This window comes from Microtus oregoni, unplaced genomic scaffold, assembly GCF_018167655.1.
Source record: "Microtus oregoni isolate MIOR12 unplaced genomic scaffold, Mior012 000020F_ref0000438, whole genome shotgun sequence".
Taxonomy (NCBI): domain Eukaryota; kingdom Metazoa; phylum Chordata; class Mammalia; order Rodentia; family Cricetidae; genus Microtus; species Microtus oregoni.
In genome coordinates this window covers 39,399,991-39,413,158 of record NW_024543079.1, presented here as the reverse complement: position 1 = coordinate 39,413,158, position 13,168 = coordinate 39,399,991, and the positions used below count along the sequence as shown (strand labels likewise).

At 45.2% G+C, this 13,168-nt stretch overlaps 1 protein-coding gene across 1 annotated transcript in view; it reads left to right on the top strand.

Moving 5' to 3' along the window:
- Positions 1-13,168, top strand: part of Acoxl (acyl-CoA oxidase like) — a 238,241-nt gene that overhangs the window by 17,399 nt on the left and 207,674 nt on the right. The window contains exon 7 of the mRNA XM_041670171.1: positions 689-821. Coding sequence (XP_041526105.1) covers positions 689-821 — 133 coding nt within the window. The remainder of the gene's footprint in view (positions 1-688; positions 822-13,168) is intronic.

The following is a 13,168-nucleotide window of genomic DNA, read 5'->3' as shown; positions in this document are numbered from 1 at the left end:
ATTCTAACATCTGTTAGCTGATAAATGCTAAAGATGATTGGGTGAAATATTCCTCCATAAAAAAATAAGTAGTGATATAAACTATATAGCATAGGTGAACCTTGCAAACCCTGTGCCAAGTGAAAGAAGCTGGATACAAAATGACATGATATATTTTGTTCCCTTTGATGCAAAGAGTAGGATGATCCATAAGGACAGGAAGTTGTTAGCTATGGACTGGAGGGTGGAGATATAGAGAGTGAGTTCAGCTGGGGTGGGGTTTCTCTAGGATGGTGAAAAGTTTTGGAGTTGAGGAGTAATAATGGTTGTAGAACTTTGTGAAAATTCTAAACCCCACCAAATCCAGATGCTGTAAACAGCTGAATTGTATGGGATGTTCATTACATCACCTTGTTTTCAACAAGCAAGCCAGGGTGTTTGCCCATCCAGGCCCTGGCTTTGGTTTGATGGTGGTGGTCTTCCTGCTATTCCTTTGTGGGAGCTGCTTCTCCACTGCAGGCTGGCAGTGGTAGAGAACCTGTACTTACCTTCAAGTCAAGCCCTTCTCAGCATTCCCTTGGAGACGCTCCCAGGAGTCCCATTTCTGTGTGTACAGGGGAGTCACACGATTTCATTTCTAGCAGCACCATACTTTGTTTTGTCTTAAACACCGTCCTCTTTTCCATCCTGCTTCCCTACATCCTCACAGGTTTGGTTCTGTGACTCCAGATGGACAGTACTATTCACCCATTCAAAACAAGAGTACAAGATTCAACGCAATGCTGGCAATGCTGACCCCTTCAAGACTGGCAGTGGCTTTCAACGCCATGGGTACCATGAAGGTAGTAGACTCTGATTCTAATTAACTTTACTGCTTGTTGTTTCCAGGATGAGTAACAATATCAGAGGCTAAGATTCTCAACTCACAGTTACATGGGGCCAGAGATATTCATGGTATGCTGACGAGGGCTGTTTAACCGTGAATACAGATCATTTCTGCATCCTCGGACTATCTTTCATCTATCTGTATCTCAGATATGCATTGCTAGGCAAAAGCAGCAGCATTATAAAAGGTGACCCAGAGAGACTATCTTCTTTAAGATGAGTGTGTCTGCTAGAAAGCAATTAAGCATCAACTCACATGGGAAGGTCATCATTTCTTTGCTTAGTTCTTCGATGCCTATTGCTCTACACATGCTAGTCAGGTGTGATGTTTACCAGCCTGAAAAAAATGGACAAGCAGGAACGGGGAACTGATTCAGGGTTGTCTTGAGTGTCAAGGGAGTGTCTGTGTGCTATCGCTCCAATTCATGGACGTCTTTCAACAACCACTGTCAACAGTCTTCTGGCAGAGTTCACAAGGACAGATCTTTGAAGCTATCTGGGTCTCCCCATTCCCCTTCTCCCATGCACTGGTTTGGGTAGAGCCTCAAGAGAGGAAGCTCCGGGAGTATCGTTCTCTCTTCCTCGTGGCTCCATACTGTTTTGTTCTCTGGGCCTTCATAGTTTCTGAGTGAGGGAGAATTCTGCCTTAAGTGCCGTTGAGTTTGGCGAAGCTGGAAGAAAAATGTAGACTCCTCAGTAGTGTGTATTTGTGACTTGGATCCAGTTTTTCCATCAAGAAGGATGAGATTTCATTCACCTGACTCCAGGCCTGACATTGGTCTGTGGGTAACTGAACAGTATAAAATCCTTTCTTACTCATTTATGGGCACCGTGGCCTTATCCCAACGTCTGGGAATGGCGCTCCTTTTGTGTGTGGATCCAGCTGTCACATTGTGAACCCAAGTGTTCAGTACCGAGGCCCTGACCTGATGCCCTGCGCGCATGCTTGTTCTGTGGTGGCTCTTATGTGAGACCAGGTGGCTATTCTGAAGTCTCGTGTCGCCGGTGTCTTGACTAGTTCCTTATCAGTACTATTTGATGGGGGGAGGAACCCAGCAAAACTTTGTGATGAGGCACTGGCCCGTCAGCATTCAGGTTCTGAAGAAAATGGACAAGCAGAACGGGGAGCTGATCCAGGGTTGTCTGGAGTGTAAAGGGAGTCTCTGTGCACTATTGCTCTAACTCATGGACGTCTTCCAACAATCACTGTCAGCAGTCTTCTGGTAGGAGTTCTGGGTTATAATCACATGCTGGTTGGCTAATGGCAGCAGAGGCCTCTGGGAAACCCTGCATTGTAGGCATGGAGTCTTGTTATTAATTAGGAAATCTTGGCCTTTAGCTTAGACTTGATTTCAACTAGCTCTTTCTTTTTTTAGATTTTATTTATTTATTATGTATACAGTGTTCTACCTGCTTGTATGCCTGCTTGCCAGAAGAAGGCACCAGATCTCATTACAGATGCTTGTGAGCCACCATGTGGTTGCTAGAAATCGAACTCAGGACCTCTGGAAGAACAGCCAAGGCTCTTAACCTCTGAGTTGTCTCTCCAGCCCTCAACTAGTGCTTATAACTTAAATTAACCCATATTTTTATTAACCTATGTTCTACCATGTGTCTTTTACCTCTACCCCATTCTGTGTGTCTGACTCATTCCATATCTCACTGGCCTCTCTCTGGAGTAATCTGCATACCTAGGTTCCTCCTACTTTCCCCCCTTCTCCCCAGAAATCTCACCTATCTCTTTCTGCCTAGCTATTGGCCATTTAGCTCTTTATGAAACCAATCACAGCAATACATTGTCACACAGTGTACAGATATTCCACAACATCACAGCCTAGACAGATACATGTGGGAGATGGCACCAGGACATCCACACTGCCGGAAGTCTTGTACATGCACGGTGGGCATGCCTGGCATTAGCCTCAGCCATATGTGGGCATCAGATCTCTTGTAACCAATATTACAGATTTCTGTGAGCCATCACGTGGGTGCTGGGAACTAAACTTGGGTCTGCTGCAGAGCAGCAAGTGCTCTTAACTGCTGTGCTACCTCTACAGCCCCGAGACCTGGTTTTAAATTTCACCAGATCTGTACAGTGTGGGGAGGCAGCTCCCAAGAAAGGAGACCGATGGGTGAGTTTTTGTGATTTCATTTCCTCTTCTACTGAATGTTACTATGGGGCTAGCACTGAAGACCCTGTGGTCTCGAGAGCCACATTTGGGTCAGTTCTTTGTGACAGTTTGATGCTCATCCTTAGTTTCTGTCCGTGTAGATGGATGATAGTGAGGATGGGCCCTGAACTCAGGGGACCTTTGGATTCTAGTCTTAGCTCGTATGTGACAGAAATCGGGCTGTAGGGCAGGCTTTAGCCCTTCCTGAACCTCAATTTTCTCACCAATGAAATGGACTGCCAATGATGGTGAGGTAAGAGTGAAGGACCAAGGGTGCCAAGCATAGAATAACACGGCTTTAGGGCATTGTGGCTTGAGCGCATGGACGAGAGCACACCTCATGCCATGGCATCTGAGAAGCACAGAGAGATGGGAAGGGTCTATACCAGTTACTTGTCTCTTGCTGTGACAAAATACTGGATAGGAGCAAACTGGCTGGAGGGCGGGTTTCTTTGGGCTCCACTCTTCAGGTATGTACCGTCTACAATGATGGGGATGTCACGGCAGCAGGAACTTGAGACAGCTGCTCACATTGTATCTGCAGACAGAAGCAGAGAGGGAGAAAGGCTTATGTTTAGTTCACTTCCTCATTTCTATTCAGTCCAGGTGCCAGCCCATGGAATATTATTTATATTTAGAGTAGATTGTCTCACCTCAGTTAACCTAGATCATCCCTACAGACATGCCCATAGAGTTGTTTGTATGGTGTTTCTTTCTTTCTTTTCTTCTTTTTTCTTTCTTTTTTTTGAGACACGGTTTCTCTGTATAGGTTTGGAGCCTATCCTGGAACTCACTCTGTAGCCCAGGCTATCCTCAAACTCACAGAGATCTGTCTGCCTCTGCCTTCCGAGTGCTGGGATTAAAGGCACACACCACCAGCACCCAGCTTTGTATGGTGTTTCTAAATCCCATCAAGTTGGCAATCAAAATTAACCATCCCTGCAGCTGAGCTCATGGTACCTACTTCAAGGGCACAGCCCCAGTGATCTTACTTCCTTCTGTCAGGCCCCAGATTCTAAAGACTCCACAATTTCCCATTAGTGCCACAGGCTAGATACTAATCTATCAATACATGGGTGTAGAGGGCAGCATGCAGGATCCCAGCTGTAGCATCTAGGCCATGGGGAGATGTTTTACAGAGCCCCAGTGGGGTTAGACCTTGTGTATACTGCCATGTTGTCCCCTGAATAGCATTTCCAGTGGCTGTGTTGCATAGTAAGTGATTCAGAGCGGCCCTCTTGGCAGCTCCTCTTCCCCTGCAGCTCAGACATGTGACGGGTGTTTCCACAGCTGAAATCTAAGATGCTTCTGTTCCTTCTGCTGTCTCTGATGAATGGAAAATGGATCCTACCCTCCTGCGTGCATTCTTGATGTGTTAGGAAACTGTCACCCAGGCTGCTCACAATGATCTTAGCTCAAGGCTGGGCATGCTCAGTCCTTTTAAACTTTGCCCAGATGCCTGACTTTTCATGACTGTCTCTCATTCCCACGACATTCCTCAGAACGTTGAGATTTCTCTCAAAGGTTTGCCGCAGTAACCATGCTCTACTGGGTGCCCAAAATGACATGATCATTTAAATGATCAACAAGAACAGGAGAAAAAAGAAACTGAGATGTTTGGGGTAAGGGGTAATGTGGGGGAGGGGGCTTAAAAGACATTTGAAACATACTTGGGGTAGCTGGGAAGCCTTTCCCAGCAAATAAGGGAGATGAGGACAACACTGTGAATGTGGAGGGTGGCAGCAGGGGGGGGGGAATTTTAGTTCGTGGTCAGGCATCCCAGCTTCTCCTTTTGGATTGATTCTGCATGGAGGTAAATGTTTTAGCACAAGACACGTTGGTCCCCACTTGTAAAAGCGTATCCCCAAAGGAGACTCCTGGGAGCTGCATCCCATCCAGCAGTGTCTTGTCTGGTGTGACGTTACAGGCAAGGGTTTGCTCTTTGTGGAGGCCTGTGTCTAGCAGGTAGGCATGGCTGTACCTAGGCTAGCTTTGCTCCAGCCACCCTGATTCCCTCTGTGGCCTTCTGATGTTCATGGACCAAGGGCCAAGTTCTTGTCTCATATCAAGGGTCCCATATGACTCCTTACTTCTGGACCCCTTCTTCCCACTTGGCCCTCTCCTGATGGCCTCATTTTCTTCCCTTGTTGTGGTTGGGGTACTCACAGATGATGCTCTGCCTACTCATTTTTATATAAGGCAAATTTTCTCATCCATTTCAAAGCTCTCAAGATTGTGCCTTCTTCCGAAGTGCCAGGCCGGCACATACTCCCAGTGCTGTCTCTCTCCAAGACGTGGTGGCTCCCCACATGGTGTTTACTTTGGTTATAACTAAACTAAAGCTTGCGACGGTGACACTAGAGTTTAGGGATTCCGCATGGGTCATGGATCCATTCAGAAGGCATGGCCAACCCCAATGTTTGGGCACTGTGTGTGCAAAAAGGGAACTCAAAGGAAATGCGGAAATTTGCTAAGACTGGTATCTACGAGGCATCTCCATGTGTCTGCACATGGGACAAAGTCCATGCGAGGACAAAATGGGAGTGGCTTCTGGTTAGCCACTGGAACCTCCATCTCAGGCTTCTAGACTCCAGACTGTGAGGGAAAAATGTCTGTTATTGAAGTTATTGGGTTTGCTTTGCTACTTCAGCAGACTGATATATGTGTCAAAGGACCCAGAGGGTAGGTGAAGGACCTCCATGACAGGCTGTCAGTCAAGACTACAGCTGATTGGAATCATCTCTGCCTCCTCCCCTCACCCCAGGGCCCAGCCCTGAACTAGGCAAGAAGAGGTGGTCCTATATAAAGTTGTCAGGCGAGGTGACTGAGTGGAATCCACATGAATGGAAACAGCTAAAATGTCGGGTCTGCTCCAGATGCTGTACTGAGGCCATTAAGACCCTAGAGCCAGCCTCTCTGGGTTTTTGTTATACCCTTGTGACCTTGAAAATCACAGAGTCTTTCCATTTCTTTAGAGAGAAAACTACTGTCATAGAAAGGAAGGGCTTCCCTGAGAACCTGCCGATGTGAGCCACACAGGGACGTGGAAGCTTGCAAGATCAGGTTCAAGGACACTGATGATTAGAGGTGTCTCTGAGGTAGTTAGGGTGACAAATAAGGGTGATAATACACGCTCACCCTTGGCAGTAGTTTCTCAGAGCTTAGCTGAATGATGAGCCAAATCTGGGCGATGGGAGGGATTTGTATATGAGTAGTTTGGGGACAAGAGTAGCCATGCTGCCTGGGCACCCTCCTGGAATCAGTGAAGTGCATGATCTAGAGAAGAGATTGAAGGAGCCTCTTAAAGTCATCAAAAAAAAAAAAAAGGTGTGGTAGGAAAAATGGTGGCAGCTTCTTCAGTTTCCTAGACCTGCAGGGGTAGTGGGGCTCAGGGTGGGGTGGGGGGACCATTTACCTCCCATCCATCCATCCATCCATCCATTTTTGCATTATTCTGTCTCTTTAGTCATTTGCTGATATACCTGTACATCCTTCCATACATATACCCGTTTGCTCATTCATCCATGCATCTCTCCCTCCTCCACTCTTCCCCTCCTTCATCTATCCGTTCCTCCGCCCTACTGAATGCTTTGGTGGCTAATGGGGATCTATGCAACCCTCAGAGAATAAGTCACCTATCTGATGATACTGCACTAGAGAGTCTACACCTAGTTGGGGTTTGGAGGGGGAGCTGAAGGTAGCAGCACCTCCATGAGATCTTGTTTACATGAAGGCTCAGGGTGGGAGACACATTGAAAGGACTTGGTTAGAGTTGAAAGCCTTTGATAATGTTGGTAGTGTGACCTTATGGAGGGCAGGGCAAAGAGAGGTAGTGGGTTCCTATGTCAATGCCCTCAACACACACACGGTGTGTGTTTTGTTAAAACTGAAGGGGAAGTCAAGTGATGTTTATTCTTTTTAACACATGTACACAGCGAGCCATCGCTCATCTGTTCTCACAGATAGCAGTGGTGGAGAATTCAAATTGGTGCCTCTTCTCTCAGTTATCTTTGTAGAGGAAGCATGGTCTCAATGCTCATTTAGCAGCTTGGGCTGTGCTATTCTTTCTCCAGCACACATACATATACACACGCACACATGCACAGGCACGCACATACACAAAGAGGCACACACAGGCACACAGAGGCACAGGGGCACACCCACCTGCACATGTACACATATAGACACACACACAGGTGCACATGCACACAGGCACACACACACAGGTTCATAGAGACACATACACAGTGAGGCACAAAGAGGCATACACAGGCGTGCGCGCACACATACAGGCACACACACAGGCATACAGAAACACACATAGGCACACAGAGGCGTACACACACACATACATGTGCACGTACATACATACACAAGCACACACAGGTGCGCACACACACAGAGGCATACACACAGAGGCATACACACACACACACACACACACACACACACACACACACACACACGTGGAGAGCAGAGGATCAGGACCTGCTCTGTTGCTTAGAAGTCTGGTAGAATGATGAGACTTGCGAGCACACATCTGTGTGAACTATATCCTTTCCAGGTCTCTGGTGTGGGAACTTCTCAGGGTTGATCACCAGAGGGCAGCAAATACCAATTTGCAGATTGTGTCCTTGCTATTGTGTATTTGCTTTGTGTTGGGTGTCAGAAGGGACAGGATTTGCTTCTACCATCAGTTGAATTAGCTTCTTACTGTCACTGTGAGCACAGGGGCTGCGTTAGCCATGTGTTAGCCAGGCTCAAGACTTGTAAATTATCTATGATTATTTTGATGACTTCAGGGCATAATTTGACCCATAAACGTCTCTTAGAAAAACAAACAAAACCAAAGCCCTTTGTATTACTTTGGATGGATATTAAAATACTTACATATTGCTGGGTTGTCTCTATGGCAATTATTTACATTTTCACAACAGAAATTTAAACATTTGTCTTTTCTTTTGAGACAGGGTCTCACTATGTAGCCCTGGCTGTCTTGGAACTCCCTTTATAGACCAGGCTGCCCTCCAGCGCACAGTGATCCTCCTGCCTCTGTCTCCGGGTTACTGGGAGTAAAGGTGTGCATTCAGCAACATTTACCTCTTAAAAGATTTAGCTCCTGTACTTTCCCCAGAGTCCGAGGTGCTGGCGGTAAATACAGCTAGAGATAAGCAGGTGTGTTTGAAGTGGGTGTTTGGAAGAATTTCCGTTTTGAGCATACCTCTGTAAATGTGTGCTGAATATTTTCCTTTTCAGCACTGCAGGGGCGGTAGAGATGACCTGGACCAGGTTCATACCCCACAGAGACTCAGAGTGTACCAAGGGAACTCTAGACCATTGAGAGGGAGCACCTCTAGGAGGGGGATAGAGGTAGTGGTATATAGACTTGGGGCTAACACATCATAAAGAGGGAGCCTTAGGGTATTGTGGATTGGAAGGGACCTCAGAGATCACGTTCTAATCTAAGCCCCACACCCCACCATGTTTGGGATTGAATTTAGGGCTTCACACACGAAGAACACCAATTTGGCCACTGTGCTGCACCCCACCCCCACTGCATGTCTTTTACAGAAACATTTCTGAGTGAGGCCTCTTGATCCCTGGCAGAGTAACCTAGAGTTGGCCTGCAGCCCATTCCTCCTGAGTCACATATCTAGGCCATGTTTACAGATGAACACCCTCAGAGTGTGTGGCAGGGTTGGAGTTTTTCAGTGCTGAAGGAGAGGGAAGTCCTGGGGCATCACTCCCTGTTTGATGTGGCACAGAAACCTTAGATGCCGTGACTGTGCCAGCCGTTCAAGGATCAGGGCCTTGTCCGTGAGTCATCAGAAGCTGAGCAGGCGTTTGGGAGCCCTGGGTACAGCCATGGCAACTGTAAGGCAGACTGAGCCACTGCCATGGCTGTGGACCGTTTACAGTGTTCCTTGCCTGTGTCCGGCTAGGGAGGGAGCTGGCCTTCCACAGCCTGGCAGCCTACTTACCTGGCACAGAGTGTACCTGAGCTACAGTGTGGGGAGCTTCATTGCTTCATGGAAACTCTGTCACCTGTCATTGGGGATCATTGTCTGTGCTTCCCCCCCCCACCTCCCCCACCCCCCTGCCGAAAGGTTGGATAGTGGCAACTGATTGCTGGCAGATTTTTCTCAGTGCTCCTGTCTGAACCTATTTCCATGCAGGACGGGTGACTGTGAAGGTCATGGTCCCTTTTCTTCACATTTCACTATTTCCTACTTCTGTCCCTTGCTTTAGTAGGCTCATAGAGAAAGGGGCCCAAAGAGAAGAGTCACCGTCCAACTCTAGCTGGCTATGCTGAGAGCCCACTGTTAAGGGACAGTTTATGGACAGTCACCCATTTGATCATCTTAGCTATCCTGTGAGATAGATGTTTTCATGATTCTTGTCTGTAGTTGAGGATTATGTGAGTTAAAAACACACAACTGCTTTCCCAGCGTTGGTCAGGGCTCGCAGTTCATGGGGTCATCTCAAGGGCTATGTCTCTGAGTGTCTTCATAGACCCTACCTGCAGCCGCTCCTGGCTTACTGTGGTATGCAATCATATTTGCTTGGGTTAATTTTGCTCAACCAAAGGTTTAAAAATTGTCCACATTGAAAATCATGGAAATTCTACCTAAACTGGGATTTGTCAGGTGTCAGATGACTGGTGGCTGGACCAGAATCCAGGCTTCTACCCACCTAATTGATTTTTAGTGGGATGCTGACTTTTTTTTTTAAAGACTTTCCCCTGGTCCCAAGCATCTGTGTGCCAAGAGGGTTAAGGGAGGGACAAGGCTGAGGCAGTCTTTATACTGATGTTCTTTCACGAAGAAAGGGGCCATTTATGATGAGCATTTATGGAAGATGTTCAGAGGAGCTTTTAAAAACGCAATCCTTTGTAATGATTTTGAATCTCTCTGCCTATTCTATAATAAAATTTAATAGGTCAAAAAGTTTGCCTTTCATTAGACAAATTTTAAATATCCTAGGTCATTTAAATCAGACATTACAAAACTCTCATAAGAGAGGCAAAAATGAGGATTTGTGATTATCTGTATTTCTAAGTTTCTTGAATTTGGGGCATTTCTACATCACTGCTGTGAGAGATGAGAGTTCAGCTCAGTAACACAAACCGCATGTCATTCCCCACTTCAGCCTTTTCCTTTAGCTTCTGACTTTTACATTATTTTTAATTTTTGTGAAGACTACCAGATCACTTACATATATTCTGCAACCTCCCATTTCCTGTCCCAATAACTCTATTTCAGGATCCTATCCACTCCCACTGTGGCCTGCAGAAATACTAATCATTTTTATATTGTGAAAACTAAAACATTAGCTTTTTGCCTTCTGTACTTATCACCTAACTTTTGGTTTGTAATTACATTATTAAGGCCAGGGCCGTGCATTTGTCCACAATAGAACTATATAGAATACAAGCACATATTTTCTATCTATCTATCTATCTATCTATCTATCTATCATCTATCTTTCCAATATCAAAACACTTTTGCAATTTGAAGAACAATATCCTAGCAACAAAGTCAATGTAATAACTCTCTTACACTGCATTAATTAATCAAATCACAAATGCTTGATATTTACATAATTATATTTTTGTAAGACTTTTGTTTTCTCCTGTAGTTTTCAGTTGCCTTTTTTCCTCATTGGGAGAGAAAAAGAAGTTACATCTTCCTTTTATCTTTTTTATTTGTTTGTTTTGATAGACTTCTAATGGTAGTTAGTCCTTTTTTTAAGTCCTGTGTTATCTTTTGGTTAGATTTCCTCTAGTTTTGTTACTATAAAAATATATAATATCTAGAAGGGCATGTAAATGACAATATTTTGACTCCTTAATGTGTTTTTAGTGGTCTTTATTTTGCCCTTATTATGACAGATTGTTTAACTGAGACTTGTAAATTGAAAATAACTCCTCGTGCCCCCCCAAAAAACTTTAAGGGTGTTCCTCCATTACCATTTTGTACCCAGTCTGTCCGTCGGAAACCCTGTGTCTCCCTGTGGTGTACCTATCTGCACTTTTTCTCTGTGAACTGTTTGTCTTAAGCCTTGAGTGTGGGGATTTCTTAGTGATGTGTCTAGGTTTGGATTCTCATTCATCCTGTGTGGCACGGGGTAGGCCCTTTCAATTTTAAAACTATGTCTCCTTTCATTCTGCGGAGCTTTTCTCTCTACTCAGAACTCTCTTATTTGGAGGTTAGGACATTTTTGTCTGATCACCTCTCTCGTTTATGCCCTCTCATATCCCAACAGGGTTGTTCTGTAGGAATCATCTTTCCAATTTTAGTTTTATTTGCATGATTATTTTTCACTTTGTAAGAGCCCTTCCTGTTGTCTATTTTCTTTAAGCCTGTTGTTTTCTAGATGTAACTGCTGGCTGAAGTGTAGAGTTTGACCACCTGGATTATCTTTCTTCTCTAACACCAGTGGAGTTGACCAGGGAAATAAGAAGGCTGAGAAACAGAGAGGACAGAAGCTACAGTCAGTGTGACAGAAATGCTAGCATGAGCAGTTGCCACCAAGGTTAGCTTTGACCACTCAGGGGATCCCCCAAAGACCTTACACTGAGTTTTGACACCCAGGTAGAAGCTAGTTAGCTAACACAGTAATGGAAGGGCATTTCAGGCCTGGGAGAATGCACAAAGTCACAGAGTAGGCGAACAGTGTGCTCCAGTTGGGTGCCACACAGGAATTAACACGGCCTGAGTTTCCATGGGATGCTTGAGAGTAGATGGATGGTGGGGAGGCTGCAGGGAGGCTCGAATGCACGAGAAAGATGTGAGGAGATTTACGTCTATTTTGTTTTGTTTTATTTTTTTAGACAGGGTTTCTCTTTGTAGCTCAGAATGTCCTAGAAGTCACTTTTTGTAGACCAGGCTGGCCTTGAGCTCAGAGAGCCACCTGCTCTGCCTCCCAAGTGCTGGGATTAAAGGTGTGCACAACCATAGCCCAGCTGAGACTTACATTGTGTGACTGTCCTACAGCTGGCTAATGAATGGGAGAACAAAGTGTTGATGACTGGGACAGCCATAATGATCTGAAGAGGACATGATCCATTGTGAATGTATAAACAGTAGGAAGAGGAAAAGACCTCAGGTCACTGGAGTGATGGATCGAGGATGGGTCCTTCTGGGTTTCGTGACTGTGAGACTTGAACTTGTTAGAGAGGGAGTTAGAGACAAGGATATCTTCTCACCCTCAGAAGCAGAGACATTTTCTTAGATGTTCAACGGGCCCTTCTTCACCCTTTACTCAGCCTGTCCTGTAGTCCTTTAGTGACTTACCTCACCAAAGAATTCAAGCAAGAGAACAAATCTTGTCTTTTCTTGGTTACCATTGCCCCTTCTGAACTGAGATCAAGACTTGATACTTAGTGACTATTTTTTTTAATTTAATTTATTTATTTATTAAAGATTTCTGTCTCTTCCCCGCCGCCGCCTCCCATTTCCCTCCCCCTCCCCCAGTCAAGTCCCCCTCCCTCGTCAGCCCAAAGAGCAATCAGGGTTCCCTGCCCTGTGGGAAGTCCAAGGACCACCCACCTCCATCCAGGTCTAGTAAGTTGAGCATCCAAACTGCCTAGGCTCCCACAAAGCCAGTACGTGCAGTAGGATCAGAAACCCATTGCCATTGTTCTTGAGTTCTCAGTAGTCCTCATTGTCCGCTATGTTCAGTGAGTCTGGTTTTATCCCAGGCTTTTTCAGACCCAGGCCCTTAGTGACTATTAAATAAACTGTGAACAAAGATGGACAGACGAATGACTCACTGTAGAAATGAAGGAGGAGTTTCTTCTGACTGAGAATTGATCAGTTCAGATCATAATGTTATGGGGATCTGGTTTGGGTCATTTGGTGGCTTTTTATTTATTTATCATTTATTAATTAATATTATTTATTATTTAATACTTGAGACATTTGGTGGTCTTCTATTTATTATTTACTAATACATCATTTATTATTTATTTATTTAAGGATGGAACCCAGGGCTTCATGACATTTTAGTTGTGAACAGTAACACTGAGCTACATTCTCAACCCTTATGCAGGGGCATTTGAAATGTATTAAGAGTCCTAGAATCCTAAATTAAATTTTTAGAAAAACAAACAAAATACTTCCATTGTCCTG